Source organism: Rhinolophus hipposideros, assembly GCF_964194185.1.
Source record: "Rhinolophus hipposideros genome assembly, chromosome: 4".
Classification (NCBI taxonomy): Eukaryota; Metazoa; Chordata; class Mammalia; order Chiroptera; family Rhinolophidae; genus Rhinolophus; species Rhinolophus hipposideros.
Genome location: NC_138050.1, coordinates 16,652,915 through 16,676,250, shown reverse-complemented (window position 1 = coordinate 16,676,250; position 23,336 = coordinate 16,652,915). Strand labels below are relative to the sequence as shown.

Sequence of the window (23,336 nt, the reverse complement as noted above, 5' to 3'; positions counted from 1 at the left end):
TACGATTGCTACAATCTTTGTCAACAAGGACACCCTAGGATCTCTTTTGTGAAATCACACAAAAGTGCCTCACAGGGGTAAGTCAATTAAAAGATGGTTCGTTCAAATTCAAAGTTTTAATGGCTGTTAAATAATAAAAGGCAGGCTATTTGCACTACGTACATTCTGTCCACTGATGGTACTGTGAGCTGGCCATGCACATTTTATTGCACATATAAACAGTGTACAAGGATCCTGAAAAAGTATTAGCTCCACAAGGTCTGCATTTAGAAGGGAAAAAGCCATTTTACAGAGTATTGAAGCCATTTATATTATACAGCCAACTTCAAGAAAATACTGAAAATCAACATCAAAAGAAAAACTTTAATTTTGAAAAAGAATCTCTCTCAAAACAAGGATTACAGAGCTTCATGTTGCCATATATACATGTAAAAAACTAAGTCAGGGCCCTGCCTTCTGAATGCCCGTAAAGGTGCAGCAATCAAAATTCCTATTTCTATACTCAACCTTTGAATGTTGCTTACCCTGAATACGCTCTCTGTTCAAAATCTTTTCTCTTTACATCATTATGCTATTTGACAAAACAGGTATTTATGCAGTACAGGAACATATTAAAATATATTTTAAGTTAAAGTGCACAGTACATTTGACAGGAAATAACTGTGAGCTGCCAATCCAAACCACCATTTTCAGTAAGCCCTCCCCCTTGCCTCCAGCAAAGGTCAGTCACGGCGGTGGCTGACGTTAGACTGTGCTCAATGCACGCCGACTTCCTGTCTTCTCTTTCGGGTTCATCTTATGTTTGTCTTACAAAGTGTTGCTGCTGCTGCTGCTCTAAAACTTACAATGGCTTTTCCAGAGGTGCAGATGCAGTCAGCATTCACAAGGCTGTGAAAGCTGACTGACCGGGGTATCTGTAACTGCAGAGTGAAGGCACGTGCATGTAACTGCCTACAAATAGGAGGTTGTGTCTGGGAAGCCTTACGTGAGTCTCTCAGACCAACCCGGGTCCTTTGCTGACTCTCTTCTAGTCATCTTTTGTTTGAACTTGCTCCCTCCTAGGCCACTCAGCCTCACAAATGCCACTTACTTAACCTTCTCCTACGCCCATGTTGGTGTTGCATGCTGCTGCCCCACCAATTTACTGACTCACTTGTCTTTTCACACCATAGACCATGAATCTTGTAGTGTTTTATGGACTACTCTGGAAACCACCAACTAAGTTACGATAAAATGAGCATGTCTACATCTCAAAATCATTTCCTCATTTAAAACTGGTAGTTGTAGGAAGTGCTGGTTTCCTGATCCAGGTCCTACGTGCCTTATGGAACTCTTGATTACTCTTAGTCAGAGCTGCCCTTAAAAACCTATTTGGTTCAACTATAAACTTTATCATCTCCACTTTCCAATACCACTTCCTTATTATCTACCTTTGGTGCTAGACTTTTTTAATTACCCAAGTTACAGTGCAAAATTACACTTCAAGACACATGATGCTAACACTACTTCTTTGTGTTAAAATGTGAATGTTTTGTGTATAGCAAAATAAGTCTGAATCCAAAAAAATAATTGTTCACATTTTATCTTCAAGTTTAATATGGTTTTTTTCCATCACAGCTATTTACAATAACTTTGGGGTGCTCTCTTGATTTCAGTCAGTTTATTGTATCAGGGGACAACAGGGCTGCTGGAATGTAGGAAACTAGATGGAATGCAGAAATATAAATAAGATCAATGTTCTATAAACCAAAGTGTTAATAATGCCTCCCCAGAAAACAGTTTTTATCATGGAAGCACCTGTTTTTATGCTTAATTTTTTTTTTCTGAGTCATGTATACCAGGAAACATGTTTACTGAGACCTATAACTACTGCACACCAGAGGATAGAAAATAACTCAATATTTATAATATTAAAATAAAGTGTTTAACCACAAAAAAGCAGTAATAAAATAGTTTCCTAATTTACAATTTGCATCCAAAGGATGAATAACAACTCACTAATAAATAATATTTATATAAATATTTTATATGTCGAAAATAGTTTTTTTTAAAAGGCAATGGTCTCAAGAAACTTCTTGAAAAATTTGGTGGTGAAAAACCTGATTGAGTCCCCCCCCTTCCCACTAAATACACAATGAGTTTGGTTTTAGTAAAACAAATGCATCTTGCTGTAAAACAGTTGTGCTTGGTGTTTTGGTAATGGCAGTGGGTGAGCGTGGAAAGGATGTGGGAGGTTGTAAAAGGCATTGAAGTGCTGTTCAGTTCTTTGTAACCAGGTCCGTCACTGGCTTCAAGATAAATACCTGTCACATCTTAATGCTGGAGGTCAGTTTTGAAAGGTAGAGAATCTTCTTTTATGTCCTCCCTTAAATGCAACTAGAGTCATAGAACTGACAGGCAATGAGTGGAAGGATGGGGGGAACGGGTGCCGAGAGCAGAGTTCAGGATCTCTGATGGGAGAAGGGTTTGAGTTGGTCTCCAAAGGAGAGGTGTTGGTTTCATGTGAATAGAGCCTTCGTTACAGTCACATCTAGCAATGCTTGGACAGTAACGCCCACTTTGACCAGGCCTTTCTCTTCAAGGATGTGATGGGGTAGACATAGTTTTTCCTAAAAGGAAGAACAAACATCAACTTTTAGATGACTGGAACATAATCATAAAATCTTGCAACACCACAGATGGCAGTTAAGTTGAGCTCTGCCGTGTGTCTGTCTCATCACCTCAGACCATACTTACTCCCTGCCTTATTTTCAGCCCATGGCAAAGACCATTTCTGTGTCTACAGAGAAAATAATGATTTTTCACAAATGAGGGTTGTTCCAGAAAGGTGCCCAAACCACCTGAAATCTGCAATAGATCTAAACATTTAAAAAACCTTTATGCTAAATAACTGAGCAACACACAGCCAGCTGAAAACCACACACCAAGAATACATTAGCTTATATTCTTATAAAGCAAAATTGCAAATAGCCTCTCACCCATTTTACAAGGAATTCAAATATTTATACAAACCATACCCTGTTCTACTGACCATAAACTTTGGTTTGATTCATTTTATTTCCTGTGATCTCTGGAATGGAGGCATGCTGACAGATTGGTACCCTTTCATCATCGTTTATGAACAGCCTTGTAAATAAGTAATTTTAACCACAGCTTTCAATAACCTCTCTTTAAGACTCTTTCACACAGCTGTCACAGGCACAAATGCCCTGTTACTTTCTCATGTTCTATCTTTGCTCTTGGAAAATGTCCAGCACATACGACACAAGGAAAACAGCTAACGTAAGTTGCTCCGTGAGTGTAGAACCTTACGTGCTCAACAAAACACGACAAAGTGATTTTACACCTTTGTTATTTGGCTCTGGGACTAAGGGGATCTCCTTCCAGACTGTCTCCTTTGCTCAGAAAAGACTGCACAGCAAACAGTTCCTCTTATACACCCGAGGATGGTGTGTTCTCCACACCCCAATGACCACTGTTTTTAAGAAAAATTTAAACGGGACCTGCATGAGACAGACGATTATTTAAAGTGCAGTTTTAACCATTATTTCACGTGGTTGCTGTGCATCGAAACAGAATTATGCTGTCTTCTATGGCATATTAGGTGAGCATGCAAGTTTATGCTGCTGCCAACTTAGTAGCCAAATGTCAACCTGAGAAAAGATGGGAGGTTCTATCTGAGTTGTGAGTTGCTGTCCACTGTGCACTAGGCCAGGATGGATGGTGCTTCCTCCTGGTACCACAGCCAGATATCAATGTGCATCCTTTCCTGGTACCACAGGCTTGTGAAGTACCTCAATCTGGCATTTCATTGCTCAGGCTGGTTCCACCAGGACAGGGATGTTTTTCTCTTTGCTCTGTCCCCCAAAACACCCAAGTCAACATCTGGCTTGGTAGGAAATTATAAATGGCGACTAATTATGGTTAAGCTCCTGGTACAAAGCATTACATAGAGGAAAAATAAAATCTTCAATTTGTACCCTATGCTAAAATCAATTTGAAATGAATTAAAGAGTTCATTGTTGTTTTTTAAAAAAAAAACTTCTAATAAAATATAGATGAACATTTAGTATTTTCTTTATAAATATATGCAGAAGGATTTTCTTAGCTAAAAATGTGAAAAAAGCCACAAGGCAAAAGATAAAAACAATCGATTACCTAGAAGTTTAATGTGTGTGTTAACAAAACCCTACATTAATTAAAAGATAAGCAAACTGTAAAAAAACTATTTGCATCAAATTACAAGGGCTTTCTATGACACATAAGCTCAACAAATCAGTGAGAAAAACATTAAGAGACTGACAGAACGCTAGGGAAGGAACACAAACAGAAATTTAACAATGAGGGATATGTCCAAGGTATTTTGAACAAGGCATTTTACTTCCCGACCTCAGTGTTTACTTATGTGTAATTCCGAATGTTCCTGAATTCTAGCACTAATATTTCCACAAGGCATAGTACACAAGGCCATGTACAACATGGCTTTTATGAGGCTACCTGCCTTATCCTGAGTCCTGTTGGAGATGGCATAGGTCTCCATTAACAAGTGCCCCAGTCTCATTAATGAATGCTGATGCCAGTGGTCTGTAGTTCTAAGTGAGAGGTCATGATAGGGAAGGGATGGGGCTCCAGAAAGACAGGAAGGGGAAGGTATTGAGACTTCATCCTCTTGCTTACAGGGCTCACAGCCCGAGTTAGCTTAAGGTTATCGTCTCTCCCAGGCCTTTATTTTTCCAACCAGCATTTCTCACCTCCCTAGTTTCCTCATTCCTAAACCAGATGTAGAGTCCAAGATTCTCCCCTCTGCCCTTACAGCTGGCAGTGAGGAGCAAACAGAAGACATGGCAAGGTACCACGTACATCCTTAGTGCCTTTCTCCTGTCATTCTGTCCCCCTGAAGAAACCCAGAGGTACCCTCAGATTATTTTGATGGGGTTGGAGGTACCTAAGAAGACTAGTATAAGATAATAGAAAGCCTATAAAAACATGGCAGTTCTGGTTATTTTATCACAGGACTGGGGTGAAGACTGATGGGAATTACGAGTTGAAGTGCTGATTGGCAGGATGAAAAAGGGGAGCCTACCAGAAATGAGGAGGGTAATGAGGATGGCCAGAGGTCATTTTTCTATCACACTAGTCCTGCCACAGAGGGGGAGTCCCTGAAGTGAGCTAGGAGTTGGAATGGGAAAGGAATTGCTGTAGATTTATAGCTAGTTGAGAAATGACAGAAAAGAGCCATAGTAGACTTAAAGCTAAGATAGCTGTATATTTACACTGACTTTAAATATTAATGTTAGAGAATCCTAATGACTTTCCTTGAGAATATGGCAGTAGACTGTTCTAGTATAGAGCTTTTCTTGGTGTTTTCTTTTTAAAGCACAGAGTCATAAAGTACTGTCTTGCATAAAAAAATCATGCTTTTGACCCCCTCTGAAGAACTCACGCTTTGTGCTTTTTTTCTCCAGTAGTGGAATCAACAAGGTTCACTCACATCCCCTCACCCACCTTTCTTCGGAACCACAGCAAACAGGGCTGGAAAGGCAGGCAAACGACAAAGACTAAATGCTACCTTAGAAAGACTTCTGGCGCCTCCTACATGCCTGGCACCAACGCTGCATGCAGACTTGATTGGTTATTTCTTTATGACAACCTTGTAAGTTAATATAATATCTTTATTTTACAGACAAGAAAACTGAGATGTAAAGAGTTTAAGTAAATTTGCTAAAGTCCCACAGCTGGTTAAGTACTGGAACCAGGATTTGAACATGTGTCATCTTAGGGCTGGGGCTCCTTCCAGATATCATGCTGCTTCCCATAATTTCCTTGATCAACAAGTGAGTATGTTCCATCTTGTGCCATGAGACAAGAAGAGGCTCTGGACCCTCAGAGTCTTACCCAGGCAAGACCCAACACATTCAAAGTCAGGTGGGGGTCAGAGAACCCTCAATTTGGTGAAAGACATTAGCTCTGCCACTCAGCTCATTTGGTTTCTCTTCATATCGAGGGACAGACATCTCATCCTGGCAGAAAACACCATGTGGGAGCAGGCAGGTTGCCGCCATGTCCACTGCCTGTCTCTCCTGTCTCTACAGTCTCTTAATGCTCCCAAACAGCTATAGGCCTCCTTCCAGGCCAGCCGCTGGAAAACAATGAAGTCAATAATGTCAGCACAGTTCACCTTGTTCAGTCTGTTTCTAAAATGTAAATTCTTGGTACAAAATTGATTGAACGTTAAAACAAAACCATCTGCATTAGTTTAACATGAGAGCTTCACAGTCCTGCTTTGCCACATAAGCACTCGGAGGGCCAGTTTTTCCCAATGTAAAATGAAGACCATGTCAAACTCTTATAGACAGAGAAGACTTCTGATCACTCTTGATTCTCTGCTTTCTGGCCACACTATGTTGTAGTCCTTCCTCTCTCTAGAACACTTCATTCTCCACACACATCTGCCCCTTCTCTCACCTCTCTAACCTGTAACCCTTTTATCTGGCTATTCCTACACATCTTTTAGGTCTCAGTGTAAACAAACATCACAGTTCCTGGTAGGTTTCATCCTGGTAGGCTTCAAGTCCTATCAGATCAGGTCCAGAATCTTGTACCCAATCTACCACAGGGTCATATTCTACAGAATTCCTATTTGTCCACTAGATCCAATAGATCAAGGGTCCAAAATCTACAGCTTACAAGACAATCCAACCCAGAGCTTGTTTTTGTAAATAAAGTTTTATTACAACACAGCCACCCCGCTCATTTACAAATTGTCTATGGCTGCTTTCATACTACAGTGGCAAAGCAGTCTTAACAGAACCCGTCTGGGCCCCGAAACCTAAAATATTTACTATCTAGCACTTTATAGAACAAGTTTGCTGACTCCTGGTCTAGACTGTGGCTTTTTGAGCACAGGACCATGTGTCATGGTCATCATTTTACCCCCACGGCCTGCTGTGGGGCCTTGAATAAGAGTGCTCATTCAATAGCTGAGGAAGGAAAAAATGAACACAAGCATAAGCAAAGTTCTAGTGAAAATCCAAGGAACTGGACCCTGATCGTCTTAAAGAAAAAAGAAGCACACAGTCTATATACCTGATTGTTTATTGGGAACTAATTTCAAAATCTGAAGCCTAATTTTAAAAAGCAAATCTCCTAAATAAAACCATATTAAAATATTTTTCACCTATCCAAACTCCTTTCAGGCTCCTGAAATTTTAATCTATTGTCCATTACTTTTACCCTGAAAGTGAAACATCTTTTATCCTTACGACGTTTTGTCCTTATGACAGAGATAGTCATGGGTTACAGAGAGATAACCCAAACCACCGTGCACTATTTAATTCCTTACTCATGAACAAATGGCATCAGGCTATCAAGTGTCTTTATTTATCTAGCTCAATGATGAAAGTCCTACTCAGTTATATTACTTTTGAGTTCTGCAGGGCCCATTTTCACTAGCCCCATTTCATGTGTCTCTCCTGGAGGACAGTGAGCTGCATACAAATCACAAATCCATAAATAGAGGGAACTAACAGAAATGAGTTACTTCTTACACACAGTAGGGCTCTTCACACTGAGTGGTGAATTGCCACCAATTGAAAGAACTGGAGAAAAAGAACTTACTATTTCAAATAGATCTTTCTATTTCAAAAGAAAATGTAAAATAATACTTGGTTCTTTTTAGCAGGCAATGGAAGGAAACATGGTAAAAATAGCCTTTCTTGTAAGAGGAAGGAGATTTAGTATGCACATACAAATCACACAACTAAATCCCTGACTCCCTCTCAGATGACAAGTCGATTAGCCAGGTATCCCATCAAGCTACGATGGCAGCATTATGCTAGCAATGTGAGCTCGTGCGTGGGTACCTTGGGGAAGAACCATGGAGAGGCTTAATATTCTAAATGGAAATTAATGGCTTGACAATGGGCAAGAGAGTTCACTCAAAGTTTTGCCTAAAGGGCTAAATTAATTGTGTTCTGCTAGCTACCATACTATTTGATGAAAAAAATACCATCAACAGATCCCAAGAGGAGCAGCACATTAGGGTACAGATACAGTAACGGCATGAGAAATGAAGTGTGTCCAAAGAATACCTTGGCCACTAGAACTGAAATATGAACATAGCTAGAGAACATCAAGGGAACACTGAAAATTAAATCTGATCTCACATGACTGTGCCACTCAGTTTTTATTGATAGAATTTTCTTTCAGATGGCCACCCAGTGAGTCCTCTTTCTTCTCCTCTTTTGCCCCCCACATAAAGAAAACAGAAAACAAAAAACAAAAAAACAACAGTGGACATCATTAACGGGGAGCCTCGATGCACTGCAGAGCTGGATGGAAATGCTGAGCACTACACTCTGGCTGCGCACAAATAAATGCATCGGTGAGCTGATAAAAACTTGGAATAATCACCCAAAATGTGTTTATTAGGCAACTTGTGGCTCATGGTGCTCATTTGACACTGTACAAAGGGATTTTATTGTGTTACAGACTGAAGAATACAAGATAGCACCAAAGGCAATTTAGTACATCTGCAAGTTATTTATACACAACTGAGGTTAATTCAATAACTTCCATATACCCTGTATTTCACCAATCAATACAAAATCAGGAGGAAAAGCTCAGTTAACTCAAGATATTATCTTGTAAAGAATGTTTCCTGTTAGAAAATCTGAGCTGATTTCACAACATAGAATCGTTATAAATATACTCTTCTAACTATGTGGGTTTTCCACATTCTCAAATAGCCTGCCTGGATTCATGGAAATGTTGAGAAAAATAAAATTATCTTCTTAGTAGCCATCTATGAAGACCACCTGCGTCTCACTAAATTAGAAATGTATCTGAGGAACTTAACTCCATCAGCTCCCCAATTTAAGACACAATATTTGGCACAGGTGTAGACTGAAGCATAGGGGAGACGCTCTTAACCTTGGAGCAGAGCCTTCGCATATTAGGAAAAAGACATCCCCAAACCAGGAATATCTTTGCCTCGATAGGATTCTATTGGTTTTATCTTTTAATTACAAACTGACCACGTTGCTCTAAAGCTGCATATATACGGGATATATAATCCCGTAAGCTTACTTAAAAATAAAAGCAGCTTGCTAATGTCACTTGAAAACCAAGGTTAAATGGAAATTTCGATTCATTAGGGAAATTACATTCTTCCAAAATAAGAACAATCTTATTATAATTAGCTCCTGCCATAGTAACCCAAGCCCCAGGACCAAAAATGTTCCAGGACTCGTGGCTTTATTTGAAAACGAGCACAGTCAAATCCATCACATTCTGGACCTGACATTATGATGGGATGTAGCAAAAGGCAAAATGACCTATTACATTATTTAAAAATAGAAATCGCTTCGGGAGAATTCTTTGCGGAAAGCCTCAGAACAGAGGCTCACAGGAGTAAGTAAAAACACAAAATTGGTGTGCAAGCAAATCCGCCAGGTGGCGCTCTAACCGCGATGGCCCCTTCCTTCCTCAGCACCCCTTCTGCGCAGCTTTGTCTCATGCAGCAGGGCAGAGGCGCTGGCTCAGGGCAGAGGGACAGGCTCAGAGTAGAAGGGGCGGCAACCCTCCCTGCTGCCCCGCACAGCTCCCACTGCAGGAAACGGAAGCATCCAATCAAATAGCCAGCAAAGCAGTCATTCTCCAGATAGTATTTTTCAACTTGGTCAGTAGATGTTTTTTATAGACCAAATTGGGCCAAAATGCTGATTTGCTGTCTCCTCTGCAAGGTGGTCCCTCTACAGCTCAATTGCCCAGTCCTGAATTAGGTGGGATTCGACTTACATACTGCAAAGAAAAGATTTCCATAGGATAAATCCCTTTTGCTCCTGTTCTGAAACCTTCTTCCACTCTCCCCAGGGCAGTGAAGCTCACTGAGGGAGAGAGAAGAGGAACTGCATGGCACTGCTGCTGGCACCACGTGAATGAGGAAGCCTGAGGGATGAACACACTTTGTTGTCACTGTTTTCCAGGGAGTGAGAAACGTGACGTCATGGGAACAGCATTGCATAGGTTGGTGCAAAAGTCATCGCGGTTTTTACCATTATTTTTAACCTGGTAAACCGCAAGGACTTTTGCACCAACCTAATAGAAAAGTCTGTGCTTTTGAAAATGGTCAGCTTCAAAGCGCGAGAGATTACTGAAGAGATAATAGGGATGGAAGTTTGCAAAGCAGAAGCTCAGACGGAGGAAGGACCCCGCCATGGATCTGGGTGACAGGGCACAGTGCTTTGGGTGCACATGCAGACCTTACGCAGACAGAACAGTCCAGTGGTAAGCGATATAGATCAGCACTATAAAAAGAATATGGACAAGACAGAAGCTTATAAGGTCCCTGGAGCGGAGGGCAGAAGTTGGTTGTGGGGGTTTCTCCCCAAGTGCCAGCAGAGTGTCAACAGTCTTTCGAATGTGACGAAAATCCAACTGCAGGATGTCACACGCAGAGCAGAGGTCAGCCTAGTCCGAGGGCAGCCATTAGAACAGAAAGAGACAGTGCATACAATTAAAAATACACAGAAGAACAGCTGGAAAGAAGCACACGTTTGGTTACTAGCAAATGGTAAGAGTAACTTCTTATTTCAAGCAGGTAAAATCCATTCCACCATCAAAGACTGTAAAACTTATTTGAAAAAAAAAAAAAAAGGAGCATACCCAACGTGTTTTAGGCAAATAGGACAAAGATAACCCTCACCCACAATCTCACTATTAAGAAAGTTCTGCGGTCTATATATATATCATTCTGGCAATTAAACCGTTTTAATATTCACGTGGTATCATGTGCTAACCAATGGCATAAAAATGAGAGCTTTTCACTTGATATGTTTAGGTCTTAATCTTACTAAAAGAAAAGACATAAACTTTAAAGTTTAATCCCCATCTTTCCTTACCATTCTCTTAATGCATTTTTTACCCTGGTTTATAAAGAATGAATATAAAGTCTTTCTTTCTGAAAAGTAACACATACACCTAATTTATTTTCCTTTTAAGATTATTGATAAGCTCTAAGGAATGCTAGTTCTAATTATGTCCCTCCATGTGGCCAAAAGTACATTAAGTTTCATGTTTTTGCAACTACACATAAAAATCTAGAGGAGGCTTCTTAGATGTGAGGTTAGAATAAAAGTACATTCCCGAGTAGGGTTATTTTGTAAAGTTCTTCACAACCAAACAGGTATGGTTGTGGGGGGCACAGATCTCCATGCATGTTTTATCTACTTTACACTCACTATATATAAGGAGGCAGAGCTTCTACTTTAAATGCAAAAATAAGATGCTCAGTCTTCTAAGTTGACCTCCAGATGTCTATTACTGTCAGGAAACAGTTTTCTAATAAACTAAATTCCTTAACAGGAAATGACAACAGCTTAAAATTTATAGTGATTATAATTGATATGTCGGTATGAAAGAAGTTGTAGTTGTGTCCAAATTAAACAAGGATTGAAAATATTTGTGACATATTTCATAGACAAAGTTTTATTTCTAAATTAGGCAAAGCATTTAAAATATATATGTAATATATATTTTAGAACATACTTTGATACAATATTGCCCTTTGTTTTAGCCTCATGGCTAAGCAGATGCAAATCACAGAGCAACTTAAAGATTATTCTGAGGTAGAGTTTTGTCTTGCTTGTATCCTCTGAAGTCATCTTGATGCCCTCAGGTTAGTAGGAATATTACAATATTAAGTGGGTCAAATAAGATTAAAAACATTCTCATCTTACTTTAATTTATGAAGGTAGGGATACGCAACAAAAGATTTTTAAGATAATAAATCGTGTTGGATTTACTCAGATTGTGTGTCTTTTCTCAGTGGATTTGGAGGAATCAAGCTACCACTGTTATTTTCCCAAGAATTAAAACAGCTACACATTGATTGGATTTCACTGGGAGAGAGATGCTAGTCAAGGATAACAGATGGGGAAACGTCTAAGAGACGTTTTCCATTGCAACACGAATTTTCTGTTGCAGTGTTGTGCTTCGTCAGTGAAATCTGAGCAAAGCAGACACAAGACAGAAACCATCCACAGACAATCACAGAGTCATTTTCACAAAATCACAGAGTGATTTTCACAAAAGTGGCATTTCCACGTTAAAATACATTATTCTACCTCTAGTGTATATTTCAATACATTTCCCAGAACCTTATGGAAAACGTCAAGTCTGCTCCCCAGCAACTCCATCAGAGAACTCGAGTGAGGCCGATTATCTTTGCAGTTTTCAGTATACACTTCTTACGCAGATGGGCAACCCAGACCATTCTTCTTATCTTGCAAATAACTTCATGATGCCACAGATTCTGGGCTTATTTCAGACTAAAGTGGATAATAGGGGCCTAGACTCACAGCCCATGGTAATTGGTTTAAATTAAATCACGATCTCCAAAGGAAAAGGCAGGTCTAGGATTGTCTGTTTGGTGGGTAAAAATCTGAGTCGCACTAATGTGTGGAGTGTGGGCTGCTGTGGCTCCTGAGAGCCGCTCTCTGAGTCTACCCAATGTCACAAATCCCCTGCAAGGATGCTACAAGGGGGGAACCTGGGAGTTTTCTGGCCTTTGTGCTTCCCTAATTTCAGTCTTAATGAGGGGAATTTAGACATTGTACTTTTTTCTCCCTTAAAAATTAAAATAGGAACAATACTAACAAGGAAGAAAATTTAAAGAGGCAAAAACTTCACCATGTATTTACAAAGCATTAGTAATTACTGCAAGGCATTTGAAAAATACAGTGAATATACTCAGAGTCTCTAGACACAAGTACAAACACTAATTCTCATTACAGTGAACAGAAATCACAATGGCCAGAGGGTAGCAGATTCCTTTAGAGGCAACAGTCAGTGTGCCTGAGACTGCTAGGTTGGGCTCAGGTTCCCCAAGTACTACAGCCACAGACATAAATGGAGACAAAGCTCTAGTTTATAGACGTTCTGAGTCCAATCAAGTCTCAATTGTAAGACATTTAGAATATATTCAATTTATTGAAATATAATTTTAATTTTGAAAGTCAGTATGCTTACAAAGCATTTTTTTTTAGTCTAAAATAATATAGCAGAGGAATGTTGATGGTCATTCTGAAAATTTAGAGCCCTAACTGACCAAGAATGGAGCGAGGTAAGGTTTCCCATATATGAGAACTAATTGCCAGTTTTATGAACTTAGACGATAACTCTAATATAGATAAGCTAATTTATCTAGAAATGTAATTTAAAACTTTTTGAAGATATTGCTTATAAAATGTTTATTCTCAAACATGCACATATGAAAGGCTGTCGGCCCACTGACCAGAGGTGACTCTGACACCAGGAGACACACAGTGGAAAAGGATTCTTACATGAATGGTAAACACATACTACCTGTAAGAAATGTGACTGACTTTAAAAGCTAGAAACTGATTCTTCTTAAAAGACTGATATTAATAAAATAATAAATGTCTGCACCTCTGATTATCTGACCTCAGAATTAACCAATATAAATGGAAAATTAAAATAAATCTTGGAAAAAGAATCTCACCCCTCCACCCAAAAGTCACCGATTTGGGGAAGAAAGAGATATAAGGCTCAAAGAGGAGAAGAAACTCATTTCTCCTATTCTCAAGAAATAAAAAAAATATAGTAGCTTCAATTTATAGAATGTCTTTTAATTAAAAAATGTCAGATCAGTTACATATGCATTATTCCCTAAAACCTCAACAGATGTAGTGTAGGAAAGTTATTATTACTTTCAAATATCATATCTCATTATAAAAGACAATAACATGCAAATATGAAAGCTACAGAAAACAAGACTCAGCCATAATTCCACTTCTATCAACACAATCACTGTTAGCATGTGAATGTGCTTTAGAATTTTATTTTTAACTCTCTTTGTCTGATGCAGAAGCTGAGGGACACCAAGTGACCTGTCCTTGTGGATGGAGAAGAAAACCTGCCACTTCTACAGTACTGCAAGGTCCCCAGGCCTCTGGGCTTCCCAGGCAGGCACAAGGGGCCCGGACCGCCAAGGCATCTACCACTGTCAGTAGAGTGACTGCCTTAATCCTCTTCTCTATTTTCTCTCTGGAAACAATCATGAATAAGAAGGGCTGGGCAGTTAGAAAACAAAGTACATTTCTAGTCTCAGTTCCCTCCTCATCTAAAGAGGGCAAGTCTGGTAAATTAAGGACTTTGTTCCTCCAGAGGTCTGAGGCCAAAACTATTTATTTAAAATCAAGTAGAAAAATTTTGCTAGTGAACAAAATAAATATCTACTTTCTAATACTTTTGATGTTTCATAAATCAAAGATTTCTAGCCACCTGAGACTTTCTGATTTCTGAGACTACACGTATACTAAAATAGCCCTAAATATGGATCAATTTGGAAACCCCTGATAACCAACCATGAAGCCTCTACATCAAGGTCAGAGGCCAAGAATGGTCAAGCTTTCTCAGAAAAGGCAAAGGAAGCCTCAGTATATCAATGACCCATGACCCCAACGCTTAATTGGAGGCAGATTATTGGGTGAAACAAAGAACACATCCCAAAGAATTTGTAAGCCCACCAAGGGTGGTACTCGGTAGGCCTGTCATCAAGATCAAGTTACACCAGAGGACACAGATAAATGCAAAATCTGACCACCAGCCTCAATACTATAAGGGATGATAGGATGGTGTCATCAACACCACCCAACCCCCAGATTTTCCAGGGTGCCATGATGCATGACTCTGGTAATTCTCTGGCAGCAAAGTAACTGATGAGGAGGGAAAGCAACTGTGGAACTGCGGATATAACTGAGCTTTCATGGAATATCAGAGCTCAAAGAAACCTTAGGGGTCTAGTGATTTCCACACTATGCTTAGCAACACTTTTTCCCCCTCACTATGCCTAGGACACTTTTTCCCCCTCAAAGGAAACCTAAGGGGGGAATCCAATATACATCACAGGTGAAAGAAGAGAAATTGCTCTGGCTGAAGCAAGGGGGTGAGAGTGACCTGTAGCCTCCCATTGGCTTTTCCTCACCTCCTATGCAGGAGAAAGAATCAAGGGCTCTGGAGAATGTGGTTTAAATCCACTGCTTAAGTCCAACACCCCACTTTGCGGAGCAGGGAACTCAGTCACACAGAGCCTCTGTGTGTGCTACAAAGAGTGGGGCTCTTCATGTTGATAGACCTGGGTTCAAACACCAGCTCTGCCGCTCATCTGCTATGACTACAAGCTTAGGAAATGATTTCACCCCTCTGGACCTCAGTTTCCTCACAGTATGGTAATAAAATATTTACCTCAGATCGCCAACAGTGAGCATTTGAGATGATGCATGTAGGAAAAGTTCTCTGTAAATGGTTAACTGCTGCTAGATTTAAGGGATTTGTCTCAGGGCACATAACTAGTTAACAGCACAGGGAGGGCTAATCAACCCAAGACTTTGTATATTCCTACACTCGACTCACAAATACTCTACTCACTCATCTCCTTCCAGGTTAGTCATTCAATTTGTGTCCCTTTAGTTGGAAAATTGGCCCCACCCAGAAAAACAAAACCAAACCAAAAAAAACAAGGAATGAGCAGCAGGAATGGAAGTGACCTATGCTGAAGTAACTATCTGAAGAAATATCGTGCTTACACCAGAAAAAAACTTGCCAGCGAGTACCATTTCTGGTCCGTTTCAATGATCTTTCCTTGGCATCCTCATTAACAAACCTCTGCCTCATCCCAGAATCCCTCATAGTTGATAGCAAATATGCCTGCTGTCACTCTGACAGAATTTCTCCAGAATCCCATCACTGACTGCTTTCTGGGACGTTACCTCCTTTCCATTAGCGGCGCCCACTGTGCCAATCCTGTCTAAGATTCCTGCCCTTGGACTAAGATTCAAGGGTTTAGATCCAGCCTTACTCGAATGTCACAATTAACAGACAGAGGTCTAGAGTTGCCTGAGTTGTCTACACTCTAACCTTCTGCAAACAACTGAGCTACTTAAACTGTGCAATTCCAAATGCAGCTAATTTGAAGATGCCACATTTATAGGTTAGCCACACCAGAACCACTCTACTAAAGCACACAATAAAATGCTTCATGAATCTTCACCAACCCTGGGGCAGATACCTGGGAATGTGTCCATAGGGACTTCTAAAGAAAATACAATAAACTATTACAATTGGAACAATTTTAAAATTGCTTCCATCCCATTAAATTACTTTATATGTAATAATTTAACTAAATCTGCTTAGCGACCACATTCCATCCATAAGAACAATTATATAAGATGCTAACTCCGACTTCAGCTTGTCGTTTCAAACTGTGATTCTATTACAAACGCAACAATTTAGGCCTAGAGCACAGCTGTGATTTTTCAGTCTCTACAGGGTCATGTATTAATGTCAATTAGATATTTAGCTTAAAAAATGCAGAATTCAAGATCTCTGTGACTTACGAGTGTGTATATGTAGATAAGTTATGGATAGAGAAGAAAGCAGGAAAAGCTCACAAATTGGGAAAAATGATGTCTGCTACTAGGAAATCAATGAATATTTTGTTACCCAAATATTAAATATAATGAAAATAAGGAACTGTAATGTTACAGGTCCTCTGGTTTTAGGTACCAGTCTTTTTAAATATCTGATTTCAAGTGGAAAATTTCTGCAATTAGACTTGTGATATAACTATTTTCAGTGTACATCATCAATTGTAGTGTGTCACATATACACTCAAAACATCAACCCTCTTACGCAGTGAAAGAAATGTAACCATCTAAGTGGGCAAAAATCGTTTTACCCCTCTCCTAACTTAGGATCATATTCCTAGATGAAAATGTTTCCTCATTTCCAATAACTTATTCCTCATCCATTCTGTGAGACATGAAGCATGCTCCTTCGAGTACACAGGAAAATTTGCCAATTGCCTTCCAACGGGCAATTTCTGGTTTTCCACTAGAATATTTCTTCCTTCTTTTAACGTAGCTTGTTAAAGGAGTTCAACTGCCATCTAAAACTAACCAGCAGACTTTTTCTATTAACAATAGCAATGAATTTATCGTAATAACTCTAGTCACCAGAAAAATGCAATTGGATTATCCATCAGGATTTATCTATACCTACAGATACACAGACATACAGACACACGCGATGCCTACATATACAGTGCAAACTTGAAAATCATCTCAAATCTTAAAAACAATTTCAAAATAGCCTAAGTGATATATTTCTTACTAAGCATAGTTAAGAAGGATATTGGCAAAAAAGGTCATTACTCATTGTAATTCAACCTTCTCAGGAATTATAAATTGCCTATTAGTGCTAGGGGCATAAATCAGAAATTATAATAATTTTTCTCTGCATATTTATGATAATTTAATTTCCTTTTGCCCACCTTAAAAGGAAATAATAATTACCAATCTTTACTCACAATAAATGGCAAAGTGCATATCCATTTCATTTTGTATTACCACAAGACAAGAAAACTTTGATGAGTTTAAAAATATCATGGGATTACATCATAACTCATTAGTGCTTTCCAGCACAGACATGAATAATTTACCATCTGACTTGGTATGATAGTTTTGATTCACACACGGGAAAACCTATTAGCCCATGACAGAATCAAGTTATTTAAAAAGGTGTCTATAAGAATTTTCATAAATACTTGAAGCCAAGAACGTATATGAAATATTAAAATGTACACATACTATAGAGGCACACAGATTAACATTGTTGCAAGACATTTCAATTGATCACAAAGATATTTAGTCCATATATAAAGATAACACACTTTTAAATAATGAATATGTACACTTTTTATTGATACTACAGCTCTGACTTAAAGCGGCTTTAATACATTAATGAATGCCAACTATAATTTTATATATGTAATGTGATGGCTCGGTGTGAGGTTGGAGGGATAGTGGATGGGGGGTGGGGGGTTCACACTGTCTAAATATTACCTTGTCTTGTATACCTGAAACTAATAAATTAAAAAAAAAAGAGGCTTTAATAATTCTTTTTTTGCTCAAATGAGATTAGAAGCCCACTACTACACCCTCACCTTTGAACTTCACCAAAATGAAAAACAGAAAGATAAGGAAGGAAAGAAGGAAGGAAGGAAGGAAGGAAGTATGGAAAGAAAAGAGGGAGGGAGGGAGGGAGAGGGAGGGAAGGAGGGAATAAGGAAGCAAGGAAGGAGGAAGGAAGGAAGAAAGGACGGACTAACTCCTATCATTGAAATGTAATTCCTTCACATATTCAAAAACAGTATCTCATGATAGATTCTGTAGTGACTTTATCCCTGGAATATTAGAAAAGACAAAAGAAATGACAAGAAATAGAATTTCTGCCCATTTCTGTTTATCACAATGATGATAAACTTCCCAACTTACCCACAAATTCTGAGTGCATTGGTTTTTGTCTCCCTAAGAAACCATTTTACGTAACTACTAATAGCACTGTCTTTAAAAGCCCCAAATCGGCTGAGGCTGGGGCTTAGCTTGCACACAAAAAAGGAGCAAACTAGAGCTGGGTTGGCTATCGGAACTTGCCAATGGATCTAAAGCAGACTAAAGGGGAAAATGTAAATACAAACAGATAACAAACTATAAAGCAACACACAAACATTATTATTATTAATGGTAATGATTAATAATAACAATAATTAATATTTTCAATGTTGATTATTTTGATACACATACCCAAAATGCTACTATAGGAAATGAAAAGCAACAAATTCGTTGCAAACTACAGCTCTGCCTTACTTAAGAATTTGGAGGAGGAAAACCATCAGCTCCACAATTCTCCCCTATGGAACCTGAAAGAAGAGGCAATGAAGCCTCAGCAATTTCTGCCCTTACAGGAGGGAATCAAGCTGATTAATTTTTTTTTCAAGTTTGGAATTACACATTTATTTCAAAATGTTAAAGAAATGATATTATCCTTTTCCTCAGAATTGACCATACTGCTTTAAGCCATTTTTATTTCATTGCAATAGAGCAATTTAAACTAACATTTTATGTAACATACTTATTATTACTCCTCAAGAAAGACAGGATGTACAAAGCGATTAAAGAGGCTGCACAAAGCTGTACATCTCTTCAGTGGATTCAAACACAGACATTAAAGAAAATCTTTACTAAAACATGGTTATTTGGACAAATTTGATGTTACCTCTGGTACTCCTAATTTTCGGCATGCTTCCAAAAAGTTTTCCACGTTTCTTCTGCATTTGGCCATGCTAAGTTTGGGCTATAAATGCAAATATGCAGAAATAATGAATTATTAAAAGGAAAATAATTTTAATAATATCTTAATTTTTAAACTTTCTAAATGACAAAAGTAATACTACTATGTGTACTAGAGAAAAAAATATATAAGTACATGGAAGATAATAAAAACTTATCCAGGAATGTCCACCTAGAGATAAAAATTATTAATATTTTGGATTATGTTTTTCCAGATGTTGTATGCGCACATGTTTATGTATACAAAGACATACATATCTACCTATGTATGTACATAGATATGTGTCTATATGCAGTATTTCTGCACATGTGTTTGTATGTATCTACATATATGTATGTACATGTCTGCATATATATACGAGTATGTATAAATCTGTATACACATACACATACATACATATACACAATTTTTATGGATCATACTCTTGTGCAACCTACTTTAGTTCACCTAAAAATATACCATAAGCATCACCTTTTCCCATCAACAATTACATTTCTATATGAAGGGTTAAATTCACCAGGCCAATTAATCTCCTTCCCATTAAAGCAATGGACTTAATTAGAAAGAGGCAACACGAAGGTAAACAGCACTAAACAAAGTGATGTTACAAACTTAACCAAGGGCCTCTCACAATCGAGTTGATCCTGGCCAGGTTACCTCCAAGGTATGGTATGGATAACACGTACATCTGAGTCACACAATTTTCACATGGTAAGTTTTAAAAGCTTTACTGCTAAATTTTAATATTCCACTATTAGTTCTTTTAAAATGGGAGGTAAGAAGCACAAATTGCTCCATAATCTAGGTGTAGGAGCAATGTTTTATAAATACTGACCTTACCCTGTGAATAGCAAGGGAGAGTGAAATAAGTCATTCCATCTTGTAGGGACTTACACCAATCATCATAAAACTAAATTTACACAGGATTTATTGATAAAAGGGACTTCTTCTATCCTCCCCTTTGCCCCCGCACCTTTGCAAGTGAGGGAGGGCCCATCCTAAGGTTGCTACCTAGTTTCAATTAGAAAAGTATTGGCTACTAGTTAGAGGTTCAATCTCGCCATTATTCAAAGGATCAAAAAATACATGAATTACAAGAACTGGGATGCCAGCGTTTAGCTCACCAAGTTGTCCAAGACTGACAAAATCCATCTTAAGAGACTCTGCATATTGACAGTAGTGATTCTGTTTACCACTACATTCCCTCAGGTTGGCATAAAAAATGGACAGTATTGGTTCATGAATGAAAACTTAGAATGCTTAACGTTGGCAACACATGAGTAGTAAAAATACCCCCATCCATGGCTGATGGTGCAAATAGGATCTTATTTAGTAAGTGTTTACTGTGTATCAGACGCTCTACTTGGTGCTAAGGTGGCACCTGTGGAACTGAAAGATGCAATCCTCACGGTCACTTAGCTCCAGTTTACTTGGCAAGCCTCGCTGGAAACATTAACAAGTTCAAGGTAATTATAGTATAGTATGGATGGTATAGGTCTTAGTTGTGGGGAGGTTGTTATAAGGAGGAAAAAACAGAGAGAGTCTAACTCAGTCCTAAGTAGTCAAGAACGTCGTGTAAACACTGAAGCAGTCAGTGAAGAAATGGGAGCTCGCGATGCTGTAGATGAGGAGATGTGGAGGCAGGGTGCAGAGCTCTCTTCATTTAGAGAGAGCAGCCTGTGCAAACATGGCGTGGAGCTTACAGCATAGGCTGCGGACAGAAAGCAGGTACCACGGCTACAGTGTGGCTGGGCCTGGGCAAAGAGGTGTCAAGATGCCTGCCGAAGAATTTCTGAAAAGTGGACATTTAGCAGCAGCTTGCATTTCCAAAAAGGAAAACTACAGTATAATAACATGCTAAAATATGTTATAATTATTAAAATGGATATTGATGAATAATTTTAGTAACATAGGTAAATAGTTAGGGTTTAATAATAAATTTTTAAAACTACTAAATAACATCATATATATATATGATATATATATGAATATATATATCATATATATATATATATATATATATGTATATGAAATGCTCACAATTCAAAAACAGCTTAAATGTAGAAAGAATGCTAGTCGTATAGTAGCCAAAATGTTGACAGTGATGTCTTTGGGCGGTGGGATAAAAGATGATTTATTTTTCTTGTATTTCTCTATTTTCTCTTTTGCTTCAATTAGGCATTATTTCACATTATATTTACAATTTTTAAAATTTTATTTAAAGAAGAAAGAGATGAAAATTTAAAGATTTCTGACAAAATGTAGCAGTTTTTTCCTGAAGAATAAAATGTGCAAATGTATATAGATTCATGATTCATAGTGTCCTCTTACACTTTGTAAAATGGTGATCGTACACTTAAAATGGAGGATGAGGAGTCACAGTTTCTCTTATAATTTGGGAAAAAATTATTAAATGAGAATTTGGCACACAGCTCAGACAACATTATGGTAATTTGAATCCCATCTGTAAAAAGTATTGGAAAGTTTCATATTGAATTACAGGACAGAATTTACTGCCCACCTTAGGGCAGCTAGAGGCAGATTTAAAAGAGAAGATAAACAGATCATTTTTTCCCTATGTGTTCTGATGCAAAAAGTGGTCAAACTTTTCAAAGGAAAAAGATGTTCAATTGAACATCTTTTGAACAAAAGGAAACTGATAGCTGAAATGGGATCATCAGCTAAGAAAATAGAAAAGACATTAGGACAAATAAAGCCAGTGGGAGGCATTCCTGGGGGGGCGGTGAACGAGGATGCAAATGTACTTCCCAAGGGCTTTCACCTAACACACTTCTCATATGACCATTTTACAAACATCGTGCCTTGAGATTAGGGGCTTTGAATTGTGAAAATACGTTCTACAAACACTAATGATAATAATGGCTTACATTCATACATGTATCATATGTAGTCCCTCATTTCAGCCTCACAAGAACATTTCCATGGTAGGACGAGCAAACTGAGTTAAAGACAGGTTCAATAACTTGCCCAAAGACATACGCAGGTAAGTAGATCTGGAATTTGAATCCAAACCATATGTTCTTCGCACCTACACTTCCTCCCTCACCTAACAAACCGCAAATGGCATGGGTAGAAATTCTTCTTTCTTCTCTGCTTGTCTATGTAGACTTCAAAAAGCAGGCTTATCCCTGATTCCACCCCCCTCATTTGACCATAAAACTGACTCTGGAGTTCTCTTCTAGATGGTAACATGCTTTGAGATATATAGGAAGAGGGTTCCACACGCCAGCTTTATCTCCCCTACAGAGAAGACGAGGATAATGAGGGCATCAATAGAGTCTCAGTCATCTTCACACCTTTCCTACTGTTCCCCCAGTATCTTCGATGTACCCTTGAGTATAGTGAATGATCAAGGAATTGCTGAAATAACGACTGGCTAACCAACCTCTTGCTTGACAGGTTATAATGATCTTATACATAGAATCAGCACTAAAATCCCCAATGACTAATAAAGGACAGAGATTCCTTTTAACAGAGAAGCTATCAAACAAATGACTCTCCCAAAGACTTCTCACTGTTTAAATAAGCCTTTGTAGGAAATGAGTCTTTACGTCCATCTATAAAGTCTTAGTAAGCATACCAACCAGCAATTTCTTTAATGTGATTTGCTTCATATTGGGAATAAATTCCTTTTCTGTTATTTACATATTTATTTTAAATATTTTTCCTTTTTGACCTTGAAAATACTCCTTCCTTCAGACCTATTCCTTTTCTGCTCTTCTAGTGGTCTGGGGCTCAACAGAGAGGATTTGAGCAGGGTCCTGGTAGTCCCATCAGCATTTCTAACCAGCAGGACTGTCCCAAAAGAGTTTGGCTTATGGAAAAGTTCGTTGCCCTTTATATGGTGATACTTACAACTGCTGGTGAGGGGACGTGGATGCTTGCCACAGACCGCGGGCGGATGTGATTGACCAGATGGCAGAGGACAACCCCATCCATGAGCGCAGCCCCCAGGTCCTCATGCAGGCTGACCTTGAGCCTCATCTCGATGCTCTGTGAAGGAATCAGCAGGAGGCTGTGCTCAATGATACACCCCATACACGACAGAGGTACACAGTAAAGCCTAGGTGTGAAGTAGGCTACACTAGCTAGGTCTGTGCAAA

General features: G+C 38.7%; 1 protein-coding gene across 4 annotated transcripts in view; it reads right to left on the bottom strand.

Moving 5' to 3' along the window:
• Positions 1 to 99: 99 nt before the first annotated feature.
• Positions 100 to 23,336, bottom strand: part of LRCH1 (leucine rich repeats and calponin homology domain containing 1) — a 198,208-nt gene continuing 174,971 nt past the window's right edge. The window contains exons 17-19 of one of the 4 annotated variants that reach the window (XM_081047090.1): positions 23,089 to 23,226; positions 19,138 to 19,215; positions 100 to 2,609 (exon numbers count right to left, since the gene is read on the bottom strand). In XM_081047090.1, the coding sequence (XP_080903216.1) occupies positions 2,499 to 2,609; positions 19,138 to 19,215; positions 23,089 to 23,226 (327 nt within the window). In that variant the 3' untranslated portion in view covers positions 100 to 2,498. Of the gene's footprint in view, positions 2,610 to 9,798; positions 10,471 to 19,137; positions 19,216 to 23,088; positions 23,227 to 23,336 lie in introns of those variants that run through there. The other 3 variants (XM_081047088.1, XM_081047087.1, XM_081047089.1) reach the window with 3 other exon arrangements.